Source organism: Pelodiscus sinensis, chromosome 19 (genome assembly GCF_049634645.1).
Source record: "Pelodiscus sinensis isolate JC-2024 chromosome 19, ASM4963464v1, whole genome shotgun sequence".
In the NCBI taxonomy this organism is placed as follows: domain Eukaryota; kingdom Metazoa; phylum Chordata; order Testudines; family Trionychidae; genus Pelodiscus; species Pelodiscus sinensis.
The window spans coordinates 16,159,037-16,186,739 of record NC_134729.1 but is presented as its reverse complement, the minus strand read 5'-3'; the positions used below and the strand labels follow the sequence as shown (position 1 = coordinate 16,186,739).

The 27,703-nt window shown below is 44.1% G+C and overlaps 1 protein-coding gene across 4 annotated transcripts in view; it reads right to left on the bottom strand.

Annotated features, from left to right (window-relative positions):
- Positions 1-6,589: 6,589 nt before the first annotated feature.
- Positions 6,590-27,703, bottom strand: part of PTBP1 (polypyrimidine tract binding protein 1) — a 46,029-nt gene continuing 24,915 nt past the window's right edge. For all 4 annotated transcript variants that reach the window (XM_075902617.1, XM_075902619.1, XM_075902618.1 and 1 more), the window contains 10 exons: positions 23,672-23,842; positions 21,932-22,042; positions 21,347-21,521; positions 19,903-19,977; positions 18,001-18,149; positions 15,280-15,313; positions 14,693-14,785; positions 14,005-14,221; positions 10,180-10,257; positions 6,590-9,783 (listed from right to left, as the gene is read on the bottom strand). In XM_075902617.1, the coding sequence (XP_075758732.1) occupies positions 9,651-9,783; positions 10,180-10,257; positions 14,005-14,221; positions 14,693-14,785; positions 15,280-15,313; positions 18,001-18,149; positions 19,903-19,977; positions 21,347-21,521; positions 21,932-22,042; positions 23,672-23,842 (1,236 nt within the window). In that variant the 3' untranslated portion in view covers positions 6,590-9,650. The remainder of the gene's footprint in view (positions 9,784-10,179; positions 10,258-14,004; positions 14,222-14,692; positions 14,786-15,279; positions 15,314-18,000; positions 18,150-19,902; positions 19,978-21,346; positions 21,522-21,931; positions 22,043-23,671; positions 23,843-27,703) is intronic.

Sequence of the window (27,703 nt, the reverse complement as noted above, 5' to 3'; positions counted from 1 at the left end):
TAAGGTGCCTGGGGCCTGTATTTATTTGTACTATAGCAGCACCTAGAACTCCTAGCTGAGATGAGAGTTCGTGCATTTACTCTGCAGCTGCTACTTCTCCTAAGCCTGCAGGCTCCTCCCCAACCTCCCCCAGCCATTTTCAGTCCCCATCCCAGAGGCTGGGCCCAGCAGAGGAATTGCTCAGAAACGCATTCGAATTCTGCTCCACTTGCCTCCATTTCCCCACTGCTCCTCCTGGGCCCAACGCTGCAGGACACGCCAGGCAGGAGTTTTAAGAGGGGTTTAGAACAGGAAGCTGTCCGGGGCAGGGCTGGGGGGGTTGCCTCAGGCTAGCTGGCTGAGACGGAGGCACTGAGATCACCGCAGAAGGGCAAGTGGGCCTCGTGGGATCCCTGGGGCCCTGGCCAGCCCTAAGTGATTTAGACACTGACCTTCAATTGGACTCAGTGCCTAACACACAGTGGAAAATAGGGTTTGACTTTGCGGCGCTGAGCAGAGCTGGTCTCAAATCCAGGCCCTCTGCTCCCAGGCAGGTGCTGAAATACAGGCCAGACAAGTGGCCGGGGGCACAGAAACCCGACACGCTGCTCCGGCCCCAGGAGGGGGAATCCCGCACGACAAGGGGATGGTGCAAGCCCACAGCCGCTTGGGCACCGCTACACACGGGGGGGGGGGGCGCACTGTGGGGAGCAGCGCAGAGGGCTGGGCACTTCCAGCTACAAAGGGATTGTGGCATAACCCCCCCCCCCCCCCATCATTGGAGGGGAGTCTGAGGGTTGGGCTGCTGCTTCCCTCCTCCCCCACACCCCAGTCCTCCCCCCTCGTTACAATGATTAATGGTTTCTCACTCTGCTTCAGGCTCTCCCTGACCTCGCAGTTTCCATGGCAACAGCCAGCCCCTGCTTTAATTCCTTCCCCCACCCCCTCAGCACTCTGCCTGGGCCCTGGCTCCCCCATCTCTGCTGGGAGCAGGCTCAGCGTACTGCCCGGGGGTCAGGGTCTCACGCCCCCACAGGGCCCAGGGCAGAGCCATGCACAGAATCACAGAGCCTCAATGTGCCTGTCCCCTCCCCCCATGAGGACAGGTTCCCTCTGAGCCCCGTTTCACAGATGGGGAAACCGAGTCACAGGGAGGGGACAGGCAGAGCAAGCAGTCAAAGGCAGGAGTCCTGCTACCCAGCGCTCTGCTGTAGCCTCAAAGCCACCCGAGACCCAGACAGCCACGTCACCTGCTCTGACCACTAGACCCCACTCCTAGAGCTGGGGGCAGAATGTGAGATACCCATCCCTTGCTTTAACCATTAGACCCCACTCCCCTCCCAGCACTGGAATCAGAACCCAGCAACTGGCACCCAACCCCTGGTCCCACCACAAGCTCATGGAGCCCTTCCGCCAGGTGGAGCCGGCAGCAGCCAGGGCCGGGTTCAATATCTCAGGCTTCCTCAGCCATCCACCACAGAACTGCTCAATTCCCACCCCAGTGACCTAGGAAGTCACCCCACCCCTGGCAGCTCCCCACGCGCCAGTGCAGGCCACGTGTACCGCTTAAGGGAAGGGGAGGGAGGTAGCACAGCCTTGATTTGGGAAACCATTAATCATTGTAGGGGGGGTGAGAACAGGTGTGTGGAGGAGCCCAACGCTCCTGCACCCAAGCGTCCGACCCACGCCCGGGGGATCGTACACAACTTTGTTAGTACCCTCCGGCCTGGGGGACACGGAACGCTCCGGCCTTCAGCCCCATTTGAACCAACTGTCCAAAGCAACGACCCCTCCATCAGCCCGTCCTCGACCTGCCACAGCTGCAGCCTGGGTGCCCCCCACAGGAATTATTTCAGGGATGTGCTGCGGCCTGGGTGACACAGGAAGGGAGACGAGTTCTCTGGGGCCCCTTCGGGCCTTGGGCTGGGCGAATCTCCAGGCACGTCGCTGCTGCAAGTAAAGGTGCGATTGTAACACGCAGGAAGCGGCCGGTCGGGTGGTGAGTAGCCCTGGGTTACGCTGGGGCACGATGGCAGAATGAAAAGGTGACGGCTCGTCCAGGTCTCCTCCTCTGCTTATGTTTCTTCTCCTGCGCGGTGACGGGTTCTGCACAGGCCTGCTGAGAAGCCCCCATTCCTGGGCCAAGGAGCCGGCCCACCGGACAGCAATACGCTTCGCCTTGTCTAAAGGCAGAGCTCAGTGCCTCCGAAAGTTGATGCCGCCAGGTTTATTCTGTTGCCCATATCACAGGCTGCAACGAGTGCTGGTGGAAGGAAGTCACGCTGGCAGAGGCCACGGTACCAGCCACTCGGGAGCCTCCCGCCACCCCCGCCCGGGGTGTTAAGACAGTGATATATATAGCACTTCTCCAGCTGTAGCGTTTCAACAAGCAAGGCATTGAGGTGTTTTCCCTTTGCAAGCATGGTTGAGTCTGCCCTGGCATTAGCCACACTGCAAGTGCTTTGGTGATTTGCTGCAGGGAGGAGTGAGACACTATTCACAGCCCTGTTGAGTGGTTGAAATGAGCCGACTTTCCTTACCCAAGGCAAGAGGTAGATGGGGGCTTTGGGAAGTGGAGTCTCACACCTGGGCAGGAAGAGAGGCCCACAGCCAGGTCAGAGCTGGTCAGATCAAAGCGTAGCACAAACCTATTGTGACAATTCTCCTGCACCCCACACAGCCGTGCGCCCGTCGCTGTGAGCGGGGTGGTTCTGGCGTCTCACCGGGTAGGTGTAGAAGTCTCGGGGCTCTGTTTTGACAACACACTAAGAGCTGCGGGAGTCATGGGGAGCTTGCAGCCCGGTTACAGAGCAAGGATCCAAGTAAGAGGATGTGAATAGGAAAGCAAGTTCTAGGGCTTAGAAGTGACCCTGGAGTAGAAACTTCCACTGTATACGCAGAGGTTGGTGTCCAAACGAGAACGCCCGTCTGTTCGAGCTCATGCTTGGTCCCTGTGGCTTTTGCACCCTGCAGAGGTTTGGAGACACCACCAGTCGAGCTGGTGCCAGGTAACGGCTACAAGCTACATAAACATCAGCCAGTGGCCCTGGAAGGAATCCTCTCCCAGCCCCCTGCATTGTGGACTTGTGCATGGACTGGTCCAGAGCAAGGCGTTTCCATGGCAAAGAGCCAAGCCAGGTAGCTGCATGTGCAGGGACAGGCTGCGTGGGGATGGGAGCTGGCAGGAGCCCCCGCTCCGTGCATTGACAGCCGCAGCCGTTCTCATGGAGACAGACCCAGCTGTATGCTCCCGCCTGTCCTGTCAATCGATATTTGCTGTGCCCGGCGTGGCAGATCTGGGAGGACAATTACTGCACCAGACAGTGGATAATTAGCAATTCATGAGACCCAGGCTGAGGGAGGGGAGTGCAGGACAAGCCCCGATTCCTCCCCTGCTAGGCAGCCAGCCTGCTCTAGAAAGCAGAATACTGCCCCCGCAAGGCACTGCAGAGCCCGGCTCGTGGGATCGCCTTGCCGGAGACGGTCTTCCCGGGACAGCGGCCACTTCTAATGGGAAGAGCAAAATGGGGAATGAAACGTTCAAGTCACAACAGGCCCCTCAGGTGCCTTTGTACTTTACCCGTTTCCAGTGTGGCATTGGCTGTGCAGGAGCACTCTTTCCTCTCACGCAGGGAGAGGTGTTGCAACAGGCTTACTGGGAGCAATGACTGGAGACGGGTTTTATCATCTGGAATCTGATGGCCAGGATGCAGGGGCCACTCTGCCTGGAGTCTGGCGAAACCACCCTTTTTAACAACTGGAGCCACAACCCTGGTAGCCCCTCACCCAAAGGAGCTTCTTTTCCATGCTACTTCCACGAATAGTGAATTTCACGCCTGGTTCTTGTACACAATGCTGCTAGCGCTTGAGACATTTCCATGACAGGTGGGGGAAAGGCTAATGCAAATCCCTTGACCCTTTAGGGGTCTTTCCCTACTATTAGAAGGCCTACTGCTCCTGAAAAACGCCAGCTTGGCTACCCTGGAAGCTGGTCTTGACAAGTCTCTGGCTGTTTCTAGGCCTGAATTCCACAGTAATGCAATCCATGCGGTTGCTCAAGTATCTCAGCCACTTTCTACTTAGAGTCCCGAGATGAAAGTACGTTGTCAGACGTTAGAGGTGAACTGAAGGGCGGCTGCCAGGTCGTAGAAACGAGGATACCCAGCCTGCCATGATTAGGGCCCTATGAAAGTGTGTCCATTTTGGTCAATTTCACATAGAACTCAGATATTTAAAACTGACTTTTACGGTGGAACCGTAGGGTCCTAACCCAACGCAGGGCAGCAGCAGCACAGAAAGAAGAGTAGCATGGCACAGCGACCAACGTTCCCTCTAATTTTTTTCCATCCTTGCGCAGAATAAAACGTGTACTGAGTGGGGGCGCACCACCAGCAGAAACACGCTGCCAGCTGTGGGCGCTGTGCTAATCAGCTGGGAGGCATTTGACTCTCCCAGGAGGCTGCCCAAGTGCACAACTTACAGGGAAACACCAACTACCATCCTCACCTTGTGGTGCCGCTGGCAGGGTGCTGCTCTCAGATCTGGGCGTCTGGCCAGCGCCTCCTCTCCAGCCTCCCTGCTCCGCAAGCAGCCCAGGATGCAATACCGCGACCCCACTCACCACCTTGCGACCCTCCCAGAATCCCCAATGTGAGAAACGCAAGTGCCCTGATGTGATCCCTAGAGTACAGGGCTTAAGAGCACGCAAGAGGGATGGTGACTCACCTGTGCGGGGGCTATAGAAGAGTGCTTCGAGACGGTTGTCCCCAGGGGTGCTCCAGCGCTGCTGAGCCCAGAGCGGAAGATTGGAGACAGCAGTGCCCCGGCCGGCCACACAGAGCCGGTGTGTCTTCTGAGGAGGCTAATGCGCATGTGCAGCTGTTGCCCCCCAGGCCCTTCTCAACCCTGGACACGTGCACAGAAGCAGAGGGGAGGAGAGTGGGTGGTGGAGCACCCACAGGGACAACCATCTCGAACGCGTTACTCCCTTCTTGGAAGAGCGGCCCCCTGGGTGTGCCCTCTTAGGTGATTACAAAGCATCATTCATAGGAAGCGGCAGGAGCTTCGAAGGCTGAGCCTGTGAGGCCGAGTACGGCCTGGCCAAACATGTCTAACTCCGCAAGTGTCTGTATCGAATCATGGTGCGTGAAGGTAGGTGTTGGCAGCCATGTGGCAGCCCTGCAGTTGTGTTCTGTTGGGACACCCTGTAGAGATGCTGCTGAGGCTGACATTATCGAGAGTTCGCAGTGGCTGGGGGCTCTGGTGAATGCTAGTTTAATGCAACTGGATACCCATTTCGAGAGTCTTAGTTTTGATACAGGCAGCCCCAGTGACCTCTCCATCAAGGCGTCTTCCCAAAGGGATTTGTTGGCGTTAGGTAGAACGTCAGGACACTGCGGACATCCAGCGTATGAGAGCTGCCTCCTTGCTGTTCTTGTGCAGTCTAGGGAGGAAAACAGGTAAGTATATGGGTTCATTGCAGTGGAACAAGGTAAGTACTTTAGGTAGGAATTTGGGAGGAGTCTTAAGGGTCACCTTGTCTTTGTGGAATATTGCAGAGTGTCTCCGCCCATAAGGCTGCTATTTTGCCAAATTGCTGTGCAGAGGTGATTGCTACCAGGAAGGCTATTTTCAGTGATAGGTGTAGCAATGAACATGAGGCAAGGGCTCCAAAGAGCTTACCGTGCGCATCTTCAGAACAAGGTTCAGGTCCCATGCTGGGATTCGCTCCTTGTAAGGGGGAAACAGGTTGCGCAGACCCTGTATAAAATGTCTGACTGAAGGCTAGGTGAAGATCAAGTATCCCTGCACGGGGGCATGTAGAGAGGAGATGGAAGCAAGGTGTACCTTGATGGTGCTCATGGAGAGACCCGCCAACTTCTATCCATCCTTGTCAAACGTCACCACTGACAAATGGGTGCTAGAAATCTTAACTGGTTATTGCATCCCACTCCCACCCATCCCTTTTCAGGGACCCTTCTCATGAGAGCATACTTCAAGGAGTGGAGCACCTTCTTACTGCAGGGGCTATAGAAGAGGTGCTGAAGCAACACTGGGGCAAGGGTTTCTATTCACATTGCCTTACCATCAAGAAATCTCAGACAAGACTATTGGCTGTGGATCACTCTGTGCTTCAATGTCGAGTTCCCCAAAAAGCTAACATTTCTAGAGCACAATACTGCAGAAGGTGTTACATTTAACTGGAAGGTTACATTTAACTGGAAGGTTAGGTTATTCCATGGATATTAGCTGGAGTATATGGAAAGTTTAGGAACATGGAGTAAAAAGGGTTGGAGTGTGACAAAGGCAGAGCATCAGTTAAGGACCCTGTTACTTCATACCTCTGAACTTCCCCCATTCAAACATGGAAGGGCTGGAGTGTGGCATGGATTATTTAAATCTGCTAGCTTTGCCCTGATTCTCAATCTGTTTCTCATTCTCACCCTTTACTCAGTGTATTCCAAGATGCTAATATAAACACTCCACCAGCCCAGAGGTATGCAAAAGTCAAAGTTATATACAATGAGGCAGTTGAAAAATTACATTAGAAGGAAAAAAAATCAGAAGCAAAAACAAAAAAGCACAATAAAAAGATAGGAAAATCAGAAGCAAAGATACAGAAGAAATTTATTGAAAGCACAAGTACAGACTGGCCAATAACTGCTTTCTACAATCTCAACAGTAAATAATAGATCTACAGAAAGGTACAAAGTTTGTTATAAAATAGTTTTAATTTCAATTCTTTTTGCATTACAAACATTCTTTGAAAGAGGCAATGGAATTCTGATGTTGTGTGGTCACCCTCCCACAATACTGAACCTGTAATAGCTGTTATCAAAATATACAATACATCTGTTCACCATAAAAAATGGGTTTTGCTGCCCCCTCATGTCTTACAACAGGTATAAAAAAATTATAAATATTTACACCCTTTGTTACTCATTCTTTACATGCAAACACAGGGATCCAAAGGAGAAACCCACAGGTGTCTGGGTCTTGGGGTCACCTCAATTAATCTGCTTGCATCTTACAAAATAGAGAGTCTGTCTGCTGACAAAACCAATATTAGCAGCCAGCAAACAGGTTTCATTCCAATAAGCCTCTTCCAAGGCTCTTGGGTGAGGTTGATTGAATGCACTTAAATTACACTGCAGCTGTCCCACTTGGGTTGCACATGGATCTCTTCACGGTAGAATGCGGCCTGTGGCATACTCAAGGGTACACATTCAATAGCCAGTGCCCCGGCTACAAGGGAAATTGATTTGTTGGTTTTAATTCAAGGGAGGGAGATGAAGCAAATTAAGTCTGGTTGACAGCAATTACTAGAAAGACTGTTAATTTGGTCTACTGAGTGTAAGATGCTGGCCAAGGAAATTAGAGCTTTTCAGATAAGGAGATCATAAGACTTTGCTGTAAGAAACTTAAGGGCCTCTGGGAACTGGAGCCAGCATCTACTAGTTAGTTGAGTCACTTTTCAGCTCAAAACTGTGGGCGAACTTATTGTTTTACTTCAGATGGCTTGTAATGCCTTTCGGCCACAAGCAAGGAGAAGATTGAGATCAGACAGGCCAGTACTACCTAGCTCATGCCAACAACCCAAGCTGAACCCTCACTCAGACATCACACACTTCTCCAGCATAGATCACAATCACAAGAGCTCAGAGAGGAACTAAAAGGTTAAGACTTTTCCAACCCCTCAGTGCCAGGCAAGTCAATAGCTTCCATGCTAAGCAAGGAAAACAGAACTTGCAACACAAAGACAATTAAAAAACAAACTTTGGTCCACTATTTGCAGAAAAACCCTGAAAAAGTATAAGATTCTTGTTATTTTTGCATCCAAACAGGTTGCAGGTTATAGGGAAATGTAAGGCAACATCGGATTATACAAAATAGAAGGCAGAATGGCACGGAAAAGAGTTGTAAGCCAAAGGAATGGTGTTTCAATTTAACAGTGGGTTTGTCATTGGGGGGGAAAAACCAACCTGCTGCATTCTACTTCGCTTAATAAATTCCTTTCCTATAACTTAAAGAGATGTGGTCTTAAAGGTTAAAAAAAGGTAAAAACTTTAGCTTGGGTCCATTTACTCAATCCAATTCTGAAGTCGGTGTTCACTACTTTCAACACCTTTTGTGTTTAAAAAATTGCTTAGCTTAACATATTTTATGGGTTTCATTACATTACTCATCCTCAGTCCTGACCTCAGCCTGAAACTAAATTCCTGCCCTACAGTTTCAATTACAAAAAATAATAATAAAATAAGCACAGTATACAAGGGTAATACCAACAAAAGGAGTAAATTTAGATTATGTTTATACCATCTTATTCTATAAAAAGGTTACTTAAACTATTTCTTTTGCATATAAAGAGATTAGAATATTTGGTCAACTGGAAATATTGCTAAGCACAGGTGACAGCAACTGCATCAAAAAGTATAATACAAAGATTAAAACAAAAGCTCAAACGCTGAAGACATGCTACAAGAACGATGGAGGAGCTACACTGGTCTTGTTAATTGTCAAATTAGGGGCGTGAAGGTGACTCAGATGAACACCTTTCTAAACATGGGATATCCGATAATTCTTCAAGTCCTAGTCAAGTGTTAAGACATATGTACAATTTAGACAAGCCCATATACTGATTTGTTTTCTTCACAAGTATCCAACAGTGGTTAATTTTTTTTAGCTTGACTAAGGCTCTTGTGAAGCGGGAGCCTGTCAGCCTGTTCGTGCCAGTGGAATATAATGGGGCCACAGGGATGTTTCCCCACACAGACCTTTCTGCTTAGCTGGAATGTAATAAACCAAGCATTCCAATTAACTGCCACCTTGAAGAGCATACAGATGGAGATAAAACCACATGTGGACTAGAAAAGTGACAAGATACATGATACTATGCAGATTATTAGACAGTGGGACAGTCAATTACCTAAGGAATTAAGCCCAATATTTTCTTTATTCGCTCTGCCAGTTTTAGTTGTCCTTTATTATGAGTTGATTCAATAATCAGAACTCACTTGTTCTCCCTTCAACTCTCCCAATCTTATCCTTAAAGTTCAGATGATTTTTTCCCCCCATAAAAAAAGTTAAGGCACAGGATAGCAAATGTGCAGCTTAGAAAACGTTACCCTAAAACCCTTCGCACTGGGTGGGTTAGGATATTCTGCACACCATGTACTTTGCAAGATCCTGACTCAAAGGCGCTAATGTGAATTCACACAGTGGTTTCTGGGTCTTCCAAGGCCTGCATGGGTAAAGAAAACGAAAAAGGCATCAATGTGAAACCTGATAAGCTTGTAAGGATCAGTTATTTTGGAGGAGGGCAGGGGAGTAAGAGAAAGGGTGTGAAGGAGAGAGGAAGAGGAAAATTCCCAGAGCAGTTTCCGAAGTGTAAACTTGAACTTGTGATTTTGTTTGAACAGCCATCAAGATTGTTATCCCATCACCGCAAGGTTAGCAATATGAATTAGATTTAATTTTTTTAAAAACCGGTAAACTGATTTCTCTTTAAAAAAATAAAATCTCTGGTCTTTAAGGTCACTTCAGCTGCATTTTTAAAGTGGCTTTTTTTTCTGGAATGATGGAAGTTGTCTCCTAGCATTCAGCCTTTTAAGGTCAAGGCTGAATCCACGAGGTTTTAGTCAGGTCCATTCGGTTTCATGCCTTCCAAAGCTTTAAATGGTGGACTTTGAGAAGGACACACGCAGGTGGTGATTTTCACCAAGGTCATGATTATGGAGGTCGATGAGTGATTGAATGGCTTCTTCCACAGATGCCATCTGAATTAGAGCCATCTTACGGTCCTTCCTGCCAAGACAAATCAGTCAGTTTTAAGAAACGTCTGTTACTATGGCCTGGAAAGCTTCAACCTTGCTGACCAAAGCCAATTTTCTTGACTGATACTCAAGGCCAACCAGACATTCCAGTTGGCAAAACCGTTCATTAAAAGGTTTATTTTTTTCCTCACCCAGGGCCGAATAGCCTCTATAGTGAAACCTGCATCCAGGCCACTTGCCAAATCACAGACTACATTTTGTCTCCAGCACTCTATATGCACTTTTATCCTGGAGACTGCCCCCCACCTCCCAGGCTAAATTTCTGGTTTGAGAGTTGTTTTCAAGTGCTTTCAGCACCTTCACATTGGAGAACTCTAGGTTTACCAATTTTCTCCCAAGAGGACAGTTTTTAAAATCTCAGACTTACTGGAAGAATTTGAACCCCTTCACCATCCCACCATTGCTTGAGAACAGCATCTTAAGGTCATCTTCAGTTATCGAAGGTCTAAAAGTCAAGGAATTACAGTTAATTTTGCAGTCAGCTGGCACAAACTAGGCATTTACGCCTTAATGACAAACTATTTTCTACTGTGCTTCTTCCACTGGCATCCAAGAGACTACAGATCCATGGATAAGCATTTCTTATTTACTACTACTGGAAAATGGTATTTTCCCTACACTTGTTGGGTGAGTTACTACAAATCTAAATTCTAATCAAGTTTTGATGCTTGTCCTGCATATGGATCCTCTTCAGAGCAGCCATGCGCTCCTGCCTTGCCCCTATTATATTTTCCCTCCCTCTGCAGCATTACAGGAGAAATGTTTCCAACATTTGCAATCATAGAACTGACACACTAAGGTTTGCCATGCTCAGAATTACTCCCCCAAAATAAAAGCAGACAAGCAAGCAGTCAGATCCAAAAACATGCCTCCCCCCCAAATTTTCAGACATAAGCAACTGATCTCTTAGGGGTAAGTCTACACTGCAGAGGAAGACTGATGCTGCTGTTGTCCATCTTCCAGGGTTCGAATCAGCAGTCAAGTTAAGACAGCTAATTCGAACTGAGAGGAATGCGCCTGTTGATGTCGGTATCCCTCATTTCACAAGGAGTAAAGGAACAGTGTTCTTCCTTTGACTTCCTGCAGGGTAGACAGTGCCAAAAGCTGAGTTAAGCTACTTCAACTACACCATTAAAGTAGCTGAAGTTGTGTATCTTAATTCGACTTTGTCCAGCAGTGTAGACATACCCCAACATTACTATACTTTGCCTCATTGCTACCACTGTACTGGGATTTAGCTATAACACTATTTGTATAATAAAAACACTAGTTACTTTGATGCGTTGCCTCTGTCGATTCTACTTCAACTGTGTGCATGGCCAATGCACCATTGTGGGATATTTTCCTCCTTAGCAGTACCCAATGGGGCAGAGCATGCACATTCTGCTGTCTAGTGATGCTATGTGATGGCATAAGAGGTCACAGCTGCTGCCCGCCCCCTCAGTTGGTTCTTATTGGACAGACACAGGAAGAAGGTTAGATGGTAGAACAGACCACCATCTCAAAGAACAATTACAGTACAGTGTTCTTAAAGAAAATGCTCGTCTCCATTCTACTTCAGGTTGCTCACCAGCTCTTCAATCTGGAGGTGGGATCAGAGTCTCTGAATGATGACAGACTACATGTGCAAATCTGGCAACCTCTCTGGACTGCTGAGAGACGGTGTAATGAGAAGCAGAAACATGCACCAAAGACCAAATTGCATCTTTACAGTATACAGGGGAAAATCCACAACGTCCTTCTGGATGACACTGGAAGGCCCTTCACAACTTTTGTGATTGTTGTGGACAGAATGAAGATAATCTAAATTCTTTAGTCCTTTGCAAGTAAAGTGCTAATGCTCTCCTAACAGCCAATATGTCTTCTCATCCTTATGAGCAGGAGTTGGTAAGAATGCTGTGTGACTGATGTGGGGATGAGGGCATAGGCATACCCTATCCTTGTAGAAGACTAGGGCTCAACTCTCCAGCTCGTCATGTAGTAGTAATTGTTACCAAAGAGGTGACAACTAACAGACAGACAGAGGTTCAAAGGGCAGATGCAAAACACCAGGTTTAAGTCTCTAAATGACACTAGGGCTGTCCAGCTGGGGATATAATCAAGACACTTAAAAACCCTAGTGACATGGGTTTGGAGAAAAGTGACTACTAAGAGGTTATAAAGCAGCACCCCGATAATACCTCCACTCTGTGCTTTTCGCTGTGGGACGTAGGAAAGATGGCACTTGGGGATTTGCTACTTGGGCACTTAAACCTCACTGATGTGTACCACCACTTGAGAAAGCCCCACAGCCCTCCTAAGCCTTCATCTTTGTGTCTCGGGAGGACATCACCCCCGGTGAGTCCTGTAATTGGGGATGAGGCAGAGAAGGGAATGAAGAAAAGAGGAAGCACCACGAGCTATTGCCTCAGAGCCCACGAATGGGTGAGGTGGAACTCCAAAGAGGGATCCACTGCTTGGTACTGATCTTGGGAGTGGCTTTCTGCAGCTCTTGCCTGCAAAGCTGTGTGATGCCGACTGGAGTATGTGGAGAGGATCTGAGACAGGAGGAAACCTTCATGGGTTCCAATATGGTCACTAACAGGGTCCCAGAGCCCAATTTCTTCCCAATCATGGCTCCCTCAAGCAGACTAACAGGGAGGCTCTGCTAGATACCAGGGATGAAAGTCCCTTGAAAAGAGTGATGGGTTATTGCAGTGCATTTCCAATTTGAATTATGAACCGAGCCATCTGACCAAGCAGGCATACTGCCCGTCTGTGCCAAGAAGTTGTGCTGGCAGTCTGGAGAGGATGCCAATGGGGAAGTCTTAGGTGGCTTGTGTCTCAGTGGAACCATGCCATAGGTCCCAGCGTGGCCAGTGGTGCTCACGGTACTAGGTACTAAACCCAAACGGCTAGCAGACCTAAGACTATTAGTGCCAGGTAAGAAATCTTAAACCACTGGCAAAGCCAGCGCCAAGAGACTTAGACTGGGTGCCATGATAGATGCCCTCAGGCACTAATAGCACTGGGAAACTCTTGCTGCTGCAGCGAAGGGAAGGCTGCTGAGTGGTACCACAAGTTGCTCCCTTAGAGGTTGGTCTCCATGACATCAGTGCCTGTTGGAGGTGCACTGACATGCTCCAGTGTCACAGCACCAATGCACTATTCTCCTTTCCACCTTGTTCACTGGCCTGTGGGCTGCTAGGCTCTTGGATTTCCTGGATGCCAAATCCAGGACGCAGTTTTGCAGTTCTCCTTTTACAGTCCTGGCAAAGGAGACTGGCATCAAGACTCTGCCATGACTGGAGGAATGTTCCTAACTGCAACAGACATTCCACGCCCACCCACAAGCAGGTTACAAAGGTGGGCGCAGGGTTCCTTCCACAAAGGGATGCCTTCATGTGACAGTCTAGTCCTTCTGGGCTGAAAGTATAAAATGCAGATTTGGCATTGCCCTGATGGTGGAAGTGCGTAGGAGTAGCACACATCAGCCTCTTGCATCCTTCAAGTTTTGAAGCCTGGGTCCAAGACATACCATTGTACTGTGCTGATATCCAGAACCAGGAATATACACTGAGTGCACTAGAAGGAAAGGGAAGCCTACTAGTATAGAACTATACTAAGACCTACGCACTTAAACTATTAATGAACACCAACAGAAATGCTAAGAGGGACAAAGTAGTAAAGTAGAATGCTCCATCAACCATATTAATGAGGAACTGAGGAGGTCAGGGAAGTTCTGCTTTTTAAACTATCAAGCAGCAATGAGACACAGAGGGTGCATGTGCCACCCTAACAGGCCACATGGGGAAAAAAAAAATCTGACTCAAGTTTGCTGGAGGCACCCCCTTTCCCCCCTCCGAAAGGAGAATGGACATGTGTACTATCTTGAAATGCCACCAGTATAAAACTATTTTCTAAAGGAACAGCCACAGAAGCACAAACCTACTCAAACGGATACCTAAGGAGACCAACTTGGACAGCTGGTGTATTCAAGATTTCTGGGAGAAATGGACTTTACCTAGAACTGCTGTGGGGAAATCTAGAGGAGCTGAATGCAAGTTAGTGCACATGGAAGAGCTGACAGCGCCCATTTTAAGGTGAGTGCTGCCAAACTCTACTATACTTAGAACACACGGATTTCATGCCTACAGAACCTGGTATCCAAAATCCTCTCCACTTGCAAAGTACCTCTTAAATAGCTACTTACGGGATATTGGAGAGGTGAAGGGTGGCAGAAGGTGGGAAGATATTTTGGAAGTTTTTGGAGCCTGGTTTCTTGAAACGATGTAACGGTGAGTTTCCATAGTCTTTAGTCAACCCTTGGTCTTCCTGTCCCTCACGGGGAAGCTGTACTGTCTGATGCTTTGACAGGGTGATACGGATGGGTTTCCCATGAAGTTTCTGACCATTTAAGTGACTCATTGCTACAAGAATTAAAAAATAGTATAAGGGAAACAGAAGCTGAGAAACTAGTTATGGCTGATTTTTAACGCAATTGTAAAATTCCAATAAAATCCACAGACTATCCAAACACTAAGACACCTATCATTATTACTATTTATTAACCTGCACTATTTATTAACCTGCACAATATATTCTTTACCCTTTTTCATTTCACAATTAGCAGGTTGTCTGGCATAAGAATATCTACTCAAGTGTAACACCAAACCCCAGCCAACTAGATAGGCAAGCAATTCAGTGCATGGATACTTATTCTGCACCTTTCAAAGAGCAACATTAGTATGAACTACCACTCTTTTATGGAGGAAGTACTTTGACGTAAGAATATTTGATGTTAAACCTTTAAACAAGCAGCCATGCTACAGAAGACTGCTATTGTAACCCACACGCCTAGTGTGGTTCGCTGTCCCACTGGTGCAACAAAGCATGCTTACCAAGCTGGGCCTGGTTTCCATCAGCCATCTGAACTAAGGCATTTTCCTTCTTATTAAATAAGATCTTCACCCTTTGCACATCGCCATAGACTCCTTCATAAAGCGAGGAGACAAGAAAAAATCTTTAGGCAGGAAAAGGAAAGTCTCATCCAATTTTATAACATCAATTCAACACCAAAAATCATTCACAACCAGACTGATCTCATTCCAACCAAATTTACTTATTCTGCTCTAACTGGGGTGATCTAATATACAGCAGAATAATAATGGAACAATACATTAAAGAAAACAGATATGGAGTTTCAGCAAAAAACCAAAAAACCACTAACTGCCAAAGGATTGAACTGGACAATTTAGCATGCTATCACAAATTTTAAAATTCCTATAAAAAGACATGCAAAGCAATAAACCATGCATAACTGAACATAAAAATAAAGGCAAATTAAACTAAACAGCAAACTATGTAACAATGTAAAAATGAAATAATGCATTCAAAAGTGGCAAACTGCAAACTACATTTTTGAAGTATCAAAAAAATCTCAAATAAATGAAAAACAAGGTAATAAAAAGTGTGAATAATAACATACCGAAAAGAATAAAGAGGCATTGGGGTGTAACTCTCTTTAGAGAACAGCAGAGCAAGGCAGCGGAGGGACAGGGAAGAGGTAAGGAATCGAAGGGGAGAGCGAGGTTGCACAAATCGTCCACAACGAGGAAGGGCAGAGTCCCCGGAGGAAATGGCGAGATTGGTTGATGGATGATGAAGTTTTCAAGATGGTTAATATTGAAGGGCAGGTTGGTTTCCGAAGAGCAGGGTTTTTTGGAGGGGGGATTTTTTTTATTTTATATTTTTGTTTCAAGCAACAACAGGAAGCAGAAGTACCGTGCAGTCAGTTGGCAAAGAAATTCCGGATCAGGGGAAGAAAAAAAAAAATTCAGGGATGGGGGAGAAAAGAAAAAAGTAGCAAAAAACACAGGTCAGTAAATACATAAGGAAATATGTAGTGTTCCATCAGTCAGATTTACAGAATTCTACATACAATACTGGTTTTACAGGAATAGTTAATAGGTTTTACCTAGTGGAACACAATGATAAAGAAAAGCATTTTTACTTAAGATACATGTAGAAGGTAAGAGACAGTATCACTGCAGAGTGACTTCTAGAGGGGTAATAACGCTAACTGTCCTTCTCAAAACAATGGCTAAAGGAAATTTTTTTGGCCTCTAAAAGAGGCTGAAACCTGTTACCTATTAGCAGTGGTCTGGCTAATGGTCAAACTAAAATCAGCATGCTGACACTGCAAAGTATCTGCTTGAGACATGAATGTTTAATGGAGGTGATCACTGTTGTACACTTCACTGCAACTAAACCAAAGGAATGCAATCTTGACATGAATCATTGCTTCAAGGCAAAAGATTAGCTGGATGAACTGCTGAACCTCTGCTGACTAGATAGCAGGCACTGCTACAGTCTACTACTGCAAGGGGACACCACCACAGACTGGAGAGGAACTGAGATTTCCACAAACTTGCTTCATTTGTGTATTGAGTCTTATTGCAGAGGTCAGTGAGTAATACTGATTAGCAAGGGCAGCCAGCATGATAACTCAACATACATTCAAATCCTAGTGCGCACACTCTACCATAACATGGAAACCCAATGCCCACTTTAGGTCTTATATTTAAGCAAGAAATTTCACCTATTACTAGTAAGAGAGTCACTCTGAAGAACCACAGTCTCTTAACCATCTAGTTGTTGCATAGGTAAGTTTCTAAAATACTGATTATACAAGCAGTGAAAAAAGTTCAAGTCTGTTAGTTTACTATAGGTATCAAAGTCTCTCTAACCCAAAGACAAGCTGGATGGATAGTGAAGAGATCAAGTAATTACGTAATTCCTACACAGGCAAAGACATTTGTTCACACTGTTCAGAAACAGTTCTTTAGAAGTCTAGTTAGTTTACCAAAAAAATTCAAATTTTAAATGTCTACATAGAAAAAATGGATAATGCCGTGCCTGTCATTGACACCTGGTGATTGCACGTAACATCTGGAATCATAAGTGAACTCAATTTAACAATACTGATCTAAAAAACGAGAATGCTAGTCTTTTGCAAGTTAAGGGGCTCTTCATTTGTTGTGTTTCAGAAATCCCTGCTTTTTAAAAGCTCCTGAAGCACCAGAACAAGAATTTCCATTTTAGGGACAAGATCTAGCCTGGAAGCAGAGCACCTTAAGAATGCCACTGGCATGATCCCATTCTCTGAAGAAAATAGCAATGGTAAGGCAGGTGAAAAGAATAGTCTGAAATTTGATAGATTGGCAAATTTAATCAGTTCAATATTTAATTATTCCTTATCTCATCCAGGCTTCCCTTTTGAAGCAAGAGAGGTTTTACAGTTACTTTGATATATTCAATACAAGTTTTACAACTACACATAGTAGGAATTAAGGTTTATGGGCAGTCTTACCAGATACAGTAAAGCATTATTTTTTAAGCAGTACAGACATCTTGTATTGCACACAAACTGGAATATGGTCTACACTTTCAATCCAACCAGCAGCCAAATTTGACTTAATAGAAAGACATCTGATTCTTATCAAATGATCTTTATATTGCATCCTTTTTATTATAAGGATTGTTCCAATCATACTTGCCTTCATTAAAAAAAAATCCAATATTTTCAACTCAGAAAAGTTAAATGGAATTGAAAATGTAAAACTGTCAGTGAAGCATATATAGGGAAAAACTTCAAGGAATCTTGGAAAGGAAAAAATACATGTGCAAGCACATGGTAGAGGAAACACTGCACAGGTACAACAAAGCCAAGCTGGCAAGGGTCAAGACATTAAACAGAAAGAGTAGAGGGCAGAACAAACTCTCTCTGTAGCCCTGAATTAATATACAAAATAGAACATGCCAAGGAAGGAAGGGAGGGGCTTTGCTATTCTGTGACCCAAATCACTCAAGTTCCATGGGAGGGAATGAGAGATTGTAAAAAAAATAAGGGAGACACTCTAGCTTTCTGGGACCAGAGCAGACAGGCAACACCCTTGTTATCAACCAAGGAAGAGCGAAGATTTCAGCTTAAAAGATAGACCTTCCCATTTCCCTTTAGTGGCTAGAGAATTGATTTGCCTTGGGATTGATCCGGCAGGGCAGTTTCATCTGCTTTTCTAGTTTTGCCGTTTCCTTTAGGATAAAGTAAGATTTCACTTTCAGTAAGTTCCAACACAGTCTTGGTGTTCAGAAAGTGAAAGCAGAGGTAACTAAGAGGAGAAAAAAGTTAAATTACAACTCCACTAACCTCAGGGTTCAGATTGCTAACCAGCAGAACAGAGTTCCCTGCCCCAGTAAGGCCGGGAATGGCAATCCGTCCTGCTGCAGCCGCTGCAGCTGCTGCTGATGGGATAGCCAAAGGAGCAAGTGCTCCATGAACATTTGGAACTGACAAGCCTGGAAATCAAAGAATATTAGCCAGTAAAGAAATTAACAGCATGTACTCTAATGTGTGTGCTGCACTAGAAGGGGGGGAGAGAGAGAGAGAGCTTTAAATCCCACCAATCACAGTCCAAAAGCAAGATAACCATTTACTCTAAGAATGACAAGTGCCTCCAATTCTGGTACTAAGCAGGAAATAGTCCTCATGGGTTCTTTTAACAGTGTATTTGCTCTCTTGTGGTGCCTGCTGCATGACAGATAGATCAGATTCTGATCTGACTGGTTTTAAATATTTTGCATGTTTCACAAGTGCAGAATTGTATGTGTGCAAAGCCTCAATAATGTGCGTGCAGGAAAGGTACTACAAGCAATGCATTTGTAACACTATTCCAACCAATGCATGCTGCAAGTGCTTCATTCTTTTATCATGCATGTAATATTGTACACTCTTACCTTCCTTCACTACTCAATCTGAGAAAGGATTAATCCTATGTACAGGCATTTCTATGGTGCTCACTGTAGGCAAGCGATTCTCACAATATAACATACATCACTAAGTCTAGGATACATCTAGACTGCAAAAAACTTGCCTAGAAGCAAGTCTCAGTGCTTGGTCAAGTGACTTGGGCTTGTGCTGCAAGGCTAAAAATGGAGATGTTCCCACTCAATCTGGAATCTAGGCTCTGAGACTCCTCTCCCTTCCCAGATTCTGGAGCGAGGGTCAATTGACCTGGGCTCTGAAACTCACAGGAGAGGTTTATGCTTAAAAACCCCATCAGCACTCCCGAGTTAGAGCTTTCAATCTTACTGCCAGATGCTTTTGAACAGACCCAGAAATCTTTTTATTTACTTATTGCTGGAAGTGTCTGATTTTTCTTCTCAGGAGTTTGGACCTTGACTATATGTTGACCAAGAAATTTGGACCTTTATGTACAACCTCCTAAAAGGGATGTGACATTAAAGAGGAATGGATGGCCAGACAGACCACATATCTGTGGGAAGACTTAGTCATGAGCCATCTCAAATTCCATTTAGCTATACCTTGCTACAGTTTATTGATAACTTATTCCATAGTTTACTATAGTAAAAAGGAGCCAACCTAGTGCTTGGCTTACTGTTCAAAGTTCAACACAAGTATTTACTACCAAAAAATGAGAAAGGTTGGAGGAAAGACATTTGCTAAAATTGGCTCTTCAGTCATATACGCACCCTTTTGATATCTGCAATGAGCCTTGAAGTTCATAGGGTTGCCTGTTTACCAAACTTTAACTTTAAATATTAACTTTATTCAGTTAAAAATATTAAGACAATGAAAATTAGTTTCCAGTTTCAGAAGCTTGCATGCAAGTGCTATAAAATTAGAATTCTAGTGCCACCACCTCCCATAGTGTGAGTTCAGAAATAAACCTAATTGTCTTTGTTTTAAATAAGCTGTTATTACTATTGTGTCTCTTGCCTTCTTTCCCCTCCCACTATGTTGATTTAATTTACTATGGCCACACTTGTCCACGTAGATGGCTTGAAGGACTTCAGTATCTTCCATGTCTCGGTTTTGTCTACTTATTAGATGACCATCTCATTCTATTTTCTGTGGTCAATGCACAGATTTAGCAGATCAAAGGGAATGAATATTTATTTTTCTATCCCAATGATGTCAAGATAAATTGGGTTGAGGTGGCTGGCCAGTGACAAAATATTTAAAAAGGCACTGCAATGGCCAGCAACTGAAAAGCAACCTAAGGAATTAAGTCTGTTTGAAATACAGTACCTGCTTGGGGAATTGCAAACGTAGGAGGGAAGCCAGCTCCTGCATATGGAGAAGCAGAAATTAATCCTGGAGCTCCTGTGAAAGAAAAAATAAGACAGTAAGTCTACAAATCGAATTACAATAGACAAGACAACCCCACTTCAAACCCAGCCAGTCTGTCTCCTCATATGTCTTGAAATGCATGTGACTGAGGACAGAGGAAAGACCAAACTCACATCAAACTTAGAACTGTCTCCACATCAAACAAAGCTACTTAAAGCGCATCACCATGGAATGTCAAGAACCATTTTCCTATTTCAAGTTTAGCTTTGAAACAGGAACTGAACAGTTCTCTACAATATGCACTTTTCAAAAGGCATCTAGATCATGTCACTCTCAAGGTCAGGGGCATAACTAGTAACACATAGCAATCACAGAACAGTAGGTGGCACTAACAGCACAGCAAATGGACAAGCATCTGCAAGGGATCTTGGTAAAGGGAAGCAAGATGGCCTATCAAAGCTGCAGAGCAATTATTTTCTTGGGTACAGCCATATTAGTGTTCATGTTATTAGCATAAGTCTTGTATGCCACCAGAGACTGAATGAAGATTAAATTGATTGATCCAATACAGAGTAATCTGTTGGTTAAGCAGTAAAGCCAACTTTGGATACAAGAGGACTTGGTTATACAAAACAAACCAGCAGAAAAGACTCTCAAACACTGTGTATGAGGCAACTTCTGAATGGTGGCAAGGAGCAGTTGCTAAGAATGCATTAATGGGTTAGTGCCACCATGCCACTTTGGAAAATGACATTTCAGAGCCAACAGTTATTTCACTATAGAGGGATCATTATGAAAAAGAGGAACTGTATGTACTCCACTAATGATTCTCAGAGGGGTAGCTTTAAACTTTAAACAAAGAATAGTCCTGTGGCATTTCAAAGACTAACAATTATATAGGATCAAAAGCTTTTGTGGGTAAAACCCACTTCATCAGATGACTCCAACTCATCTGATGAAAAGCTTCAGAGGGGTAGCCGAGTTAGTCTGTAACTGGAAAAACTTAACAAATAGCCTAGCAGCACCTTAAAGGCTAACAAAACATGTAGATAGTAACAAGAGCTTTCGTGGGTACAACTCACTTCTTCAGATGGAGTGGAAATCCATCAACTATGCAAAAAAACGGACACAAATCCAAAGAGACATCATCTGATGAAGTGGGTCTTACCTACAAAACTCACAATCCTATATATTTTTGTTAACGTAAGATTTCACTAAAGATGGCTACTTAGTATTTTTCAAAGAACAAAATTTCACTGTGTACAGAAAGTGGTTTAAATCACTAGTGCAATGAGAAATTGCAATTGGTGAAGTACTTTCATTACTTGACAATGTTGAAGCCCACAATATATAGACTATTAGGAAGAAGTGGACAGTATATAGTTAAGAAGGGATTTCTTACCAAAAGCAGCTGCCATGGTTTGATCAAGAGAGGGCTGGCTATCCCCAGAAGGTAGGTCTGGCCGTGTGTAATCTCTGCTCTTGTCGTTGTTGTATTTAACATTGAGGCTTGTGAGTTTGGAGAAGTCTATGCGCAACGTGCAGCAGGCATTGTAGATGTTTTGCCCATCTAAAGACTGCAGAAAAAAAACCAGAGCTTTTTATCTTGTCAAAGGCACCTTTACATTAAACAAGCCAGAGCTTTCACCTTGATGGCAAAGAACAAATTGCACTAACCGGAGTAATTATTTTGACATCTTTAAGTTGTCAGTGTATGTGCAAATAGTTTGCTTAGATAATATGCTACAATACCCTGACACTTAACATTTCACTTTCAATGCACCTTTATTGGTGAAATTCTCCCAGTTATACACCCAAAACCTCAGTGACCCAGTTGCACACGTGTCACTGAAAGCAGGATCTGATTTGTACTATTATAAATCTTTCCAGTGTGACAGAAGCCAGCCATTCCACGATCACTTGGAACCCTTTCTTTTAAAAGTCATCCCGTAAGTAGTTCAGGAGTGTTGACGACGTCTGTACTCACCAGCTTGGCATGCTGAGCACTCATAGGTTCAGCATATTGCAATAGGGCCTGGAACTGGTTGTTCTTGGTGAACGTAATTATTTTCAGCACTGTGCCAAACTTGGAAAAAATCTGAAAGATAAATTTGCATACTATCAGCTCATGTATCCAATAGTTTTTCCTCTTCATATCTCCACTTTTCACAGTAAACTGCAAACAATGTCACTTTCATCTTATTTCTATGAAATGGAATTATAAGGACTAAATTTCAATACTTTTCCTTTTCTAACTTTGAAAGTAACTGAGTTTAACAGTGTTAGAGGCGCTCATTGTTTATAGTGCTCACAATCTAAAATTAAGAACAGAATGAAAAAGTAGGAAATAGGGAGTTAAAACATTTCTCAACTATATTCCTTAACTATATTCTGACTGGGTTCATGGATCTCTGCGCAGGCTTAATGAATTTGAATTTTGAAAGCTGTATGATTTTAGCTTTGTGTAAAAACTTTAGTAAGAATGCTGAAACCCTGCAAAGAGAAGTATTTTAGCAGTTTCCTTAAACAGTTTGCTTAAACATTTTTAACTTGAGGAAGTAAAGACACTCTAGTTTTGTTAGGTTAAAATACTGGTAAGATTTTAGTATGCATCTTTGTCTTGCAGTCAAGGTGACTAATAACATGGATGGCAAACAATTTAATGTGGATTTTTCCACAGAAGAGACCTCAATGTTCCCTTCAATGAACAGGAACGTAATGAGTTTTGTACATGCCACTGCATGCATGCTTACCAATATGAGAAAAATATAATGCATGCATAACTAGCTACTTAAAAGCTACAATCACTAACCAGCATCCTGTTTCTGTCTAAATCATCACCAGCTACTATTTTGAAGAGTTCATAGCCGATGGCTCTTAACTTTACTTCAAACTCAACTTCTTGTTGTGTAACTTGTGCTGTTGAAATGGGGTACAGTATCTGCACTTATTGTAGTTTTATAAGATGTTTGAAGCAATAGGATGATACTTGTAAAAAAAAACCAAGCTTTGCATTCTAATCAGAGAAGACACTGAACACAGCAAATGTATTGTCCTCAGTGTCCTTTGCAAATAAAGAAATTAGCCTGGTTTAGTTGCACAAGAGGAAAAATTGCCATGGCACTATTTAAACCAAACAAAGCTCCTAATTTTACCAGTAGTCTCACTGACCACTGTAGTCTCTTTTGATGCAGCCTACACTTTCCCCAGATTAAATCTGACCTATTCATTTTCTTACTTTTTGCTTCACTTTATGAAGGATGGATGCTCTTGTGTTGACTGTGCAGTAAGTCTTGAACTATTATCCCAGACTTCACAGGACTAGATTTTATGCGGGGAGTGAACAATAGCAAATTAATGCAATGTAGTCTAATATTAATGTGACATGGTAATTAAAAATGAGGGGATATGACTTATCCAAAATGCCTCTCTCAATTACTTCCTCATTAGCAGCTGTTTTGTTGTCAGTGAAATTTTTGATGTGAGCCAACCATTTATCTGGATTCTGAGATGTTTTTTGTGTTGTTCTGCTAAAACACTGATGTATCACTGAGTATATAATATGGTGCTTTACAGATGAAAGCATTCCCAGATGCAAGGAATCCATGTAAGACAAAGGAGAAAAACTCTGGAAGGATGATCATTTGATCAGTGTTGGTTTATCCAAAACCTCTCTGGCCATTTATTTCACATTTATCTGCAGGAGGCAATTTGGGCAAGATCTCACCTGATGCAAAACATCCAAAGTGACAGGATAGAAGAGATTTTCCACAATGATTCTTAAGACAGGGCTCTGACCAGCCATTGCCATTCCTGCATCCACTGCAGCAGCAGAGGCTGACAGTGCCAAGTTTCCAGACTGAACAGAGTTCACTGCCTGCAGAGCTGCCTGGGCCCGCTGTGGAAAGAACCCGTCAGGTTAATAATCTTGCAGGTAGAAGTACTTAAGCTTTATTTTTTGTTTCAAGTTTCCCACTTGAAAAATACCATAGAACACAACACTAATCACCACAATTGGAGACTAGGAGTTTGTGTAAGGAAACAAGTAAGAGCCTGTTAATGCAACAGTACATTTCAAAGTTCCTGGCAGCAGCTGCACACTTCAGAGCCAACAAAAGTATTCCAACAGGAAAATGCAGACTAAAAGTTTGCATGCATAAATTGTTTACAGAAAAAGACTGCTCGAGTTCTTGCTACGATCCATTGCTAGTGACTGCTTCCCACCCACCTCAGCTTAAATCGTGAGATCTTGTATAACATCTAGTGGTGCAAGGTCTGAGACAGCTGTGAGACTTCAGCAAAGTTGTTCCATAATAAAGAACTGCAGGCTAAGCAAGCCTACACTTTAGATGAAGGATCTGGATTACTAGTCTCATTTTAATCCATACCAAACAAGCAGCACTAGTAACTTTATCCATTTCATTTTATAATTCTTATTAGGGTAGTGCTCAAAATACATGGAACAGCAGTGAGGAAGAAGAAAAAGGAATTGAGACAATTATCCCTACAACAAAACTATCACTCCACACTAAGGCTTCACCCTTCTAAATGTGCAAGAATACTCCCTCAACCCCAGGACTGAGAATTAAACTAGAAATAAGGCTCTTTAGTCATGTTGCTTGCAAATGTCTTCTGTTGTAAAGTAATGCTAAAACTAGCAACCAGAGCTGAACTTTCGCTAAACTACAGAAACTGTCAAAATGATGATTAATGAGCAACTTAAAAAACTTAAGTTAAACAAGTTTACAAATCCTTGGTGTTTTAAGGAGCCATGTTAAAGCAAACTTGAAAAACATTTTCATAAAATGAAGAGTCTCTGTATGTGACATTCCTGTTCTGACGTGCTAGAAACTGAAACGAACACTTTTATCAGATATCTGGGCTCTCAATCATATCTATATTCACTTTAACATAAGACTGGCCATACTAAGTCAGAATAATAGTCCATCTAGTCCAATATCTGGGCTTCTAGCAGAAGCCCATGCCAGATGCTTCAGAGGGAACAGAACAGGGCAAATGATCCATCCAGTCATCCATTCCCAGCTTCTGGCTGTCAATTTAGGATACCCAGAAAGAGGGTTAAATCTCTGAAGCAAAATGCAGGACAATGTAGCACTTTAAAGACTAACAAGATGGTTTATTAGATGATGAGCTTTCGTGGGCCAGACCCACTTCCTCAGATCAAACCTCTGACCATCTTGGCTAATTGTCACTGATGAGTTTATCCTCCAGGAATTTATCCAATTCTTTTTTGAACCAAGTGATAATTTTGGTTTTCCACAACATCCTCTGGTGAGGAGATTCACATACTGAGCATTATGCAAAGGAATACTCTCATGTCTGTTATAAACCTGCTGGAAGGTATCCACCCTTTGCTGTAATTGTAGTTCAGATGTGTTCATCTATGGGTTCTCCATTTCAGATGTGCATGTGCCAGATACACCTTTCATGGGAGATTTAAGTATTTGTTCAACCCAGGGATTAAGCATCATTGATATCCTTCTGCCCCACAAGGCTATATCAAGTCATACAGGCAATTCAACTGTCCCCAATGCCGACTCCCAGAAGCAAACTGCAAAAGCACCGAGGAAGGAGAACAAGTGAGAGATCCCTGTGGATTCTCCACTAAAGAACTGGTTACTGCAGAGGGAGAGTACCTCTTTCTTCAGTGTCCGTTTTCGAGTGTTCTATTTCTGGTCACTCGTAAGCAGTATCCCATGTGAAGAGGGTGCTTTGGAGTCAAGTCCATTCCAGAGTTTTAACAGGGTCACCCTGGCTGCCATTAACTTGCTAAGGCGTAAGACCAAGCCCATTGACTAATAGTGGTTCTTAAACTGACTTAGGACTCCAAAGAGGGTCACAAACATCTGAATGGGGTCACCAGGGCTGGTTTAGACTTGCTGGGGCACCCAGGAACAGAGTCCAAGTCCTACTGTCCAGGACTGAAGCTGAAACTGGAGGCCGTCAGCTTAGGCACCAGTTTTGGTTTTGCCTCCATTTACCCCATCTGGGGAAGCACAGCATGGGTAGGCTCAGGCTTTAGTCCTTCTGACAGCAAAAATTACTATGGGTGTGAGAAGGGGGTCATGGTGCAATGAAAGCGGAGATTCCCTGGATGATTTTGTTGAGCGAGCTGACCAAATTCCAGGAGATGGAATTGCTGGCAATGCTAAAACAATAATACACCCTGACATCTGTGTTGATAGCCTCTGGGTAGAAATAAGAGCCTTTTGACAGCCTATAGGATGCAGTAAATAGTTTAGTCTATGTAGTTAGAAAGATTAATGGCCTTCTGATATCTAGACTATGGAGCACAGTCTCTATGTTGGATGTGTGCGGTTTTCTGGAAAAAATGGCAGGGAAATGATCGATTCAGATGAAACACTCAAAAGACTCTTGAGGAAGGCGCCTGGAATGCAAAGACACTAGCCTTGCAGAAAGTTATGAAAAAAGTCTGCTATGAAGGCCCCAGTCTGCCTGCCTATGGCGTGAGGCAATAGCCACTAGGAAGGCCATTTTAAGAAAGGAATCCCTCTCCATGGTCAAGAGTCTTCTATCAACTCCAGGGAATGTTTCACCAGTTGGGGGGAAACTGACACCTGTTAGTCTTGGCTGTGTCTGTTTGGCAAGTAGATTGATCCAACAGTAAAGGTGAAAACCTGCATGTTCTGTCACAATGGTATAAACCACCAGATGACTGAGGAGCTGAACACAGTGCATGACTCAAGTCTGGGGCTCTCTTGAAAAATTCTGACAAGGTCAGATGTCACAAGCCTGACCATGGGAAGGAATACCTTGGCTGCTAAAGAATCCCATGGGTGTCCCTATCAATAGTATGTTCTGAATGGGCATCAGTGTGAATTTTTCCACATTCAGCTGCAGACTAGAGTCTAACAAGGAAAGCATTTTTACTGTAGGAAGTGACCCCTCTTGGTGTGACCAAGCCCTTGCACAGCCAGTCGGCAAGGTTCCAAATCAGGGTAATGGGAGCGCTCGTCATGAGCAGTCAGAGCCTTGTTTCTCAGTTCTTTGAAGCCCTGGATTAGAGAACTGAATAGATGTTACACTTCTGAGAAACAAAAGGAAAAACTATGTGGCACTTTAAAGACTAACAAGATGGTTTAATAGGTGATGAGCTTTCGTGGGCCAGGCCCACTTCCTCAGATCATATTCTGAACTTCGAACTTTCATTCATGCTTAAATTTGACACTTTAGGAATGGGCCTTAAAGATGCTAATTACCTTACACATTATAAAGACAGCTTCCCCACTTATCACCCCCTGATTAGCCATTCATTGACTTAAACAGCTATTCCTTCCCTCCCTCCCTCTCCCTACCTTCTGCTCTCAATCTGATTTGCCAGTTTAATAATGTGTTCACTTTTTTCATTGTATTCCTTTGGTATATATGGTCATGCCAATTCTCTTTCAGAATATCATCTGAGAAAGTGGGTCTAGCCCATGAAAGCTCATCACCTATTAAACCATCTTGTTAGTCTTTAAAGTGCTACATAGTTTTTCCTTTTGTTTTAGCAAGACCAGACTAACACGGATACCTCTCTACTACTACTACCACCGAGAAACATGTGATTCTTCCAGGCAGCAAATGCACTTTAAGTATCCAGCACTGGTTCAGGATAACCTCCCTCTACATGAGAACTTTTAAATCCCAGTAAATTGGTAATGCCCTCTCACAGGTAGGATTTACCCAGAGGGGAAGAAAAAAATCCTCCCTCCCCCCAACAACATATGACTACATC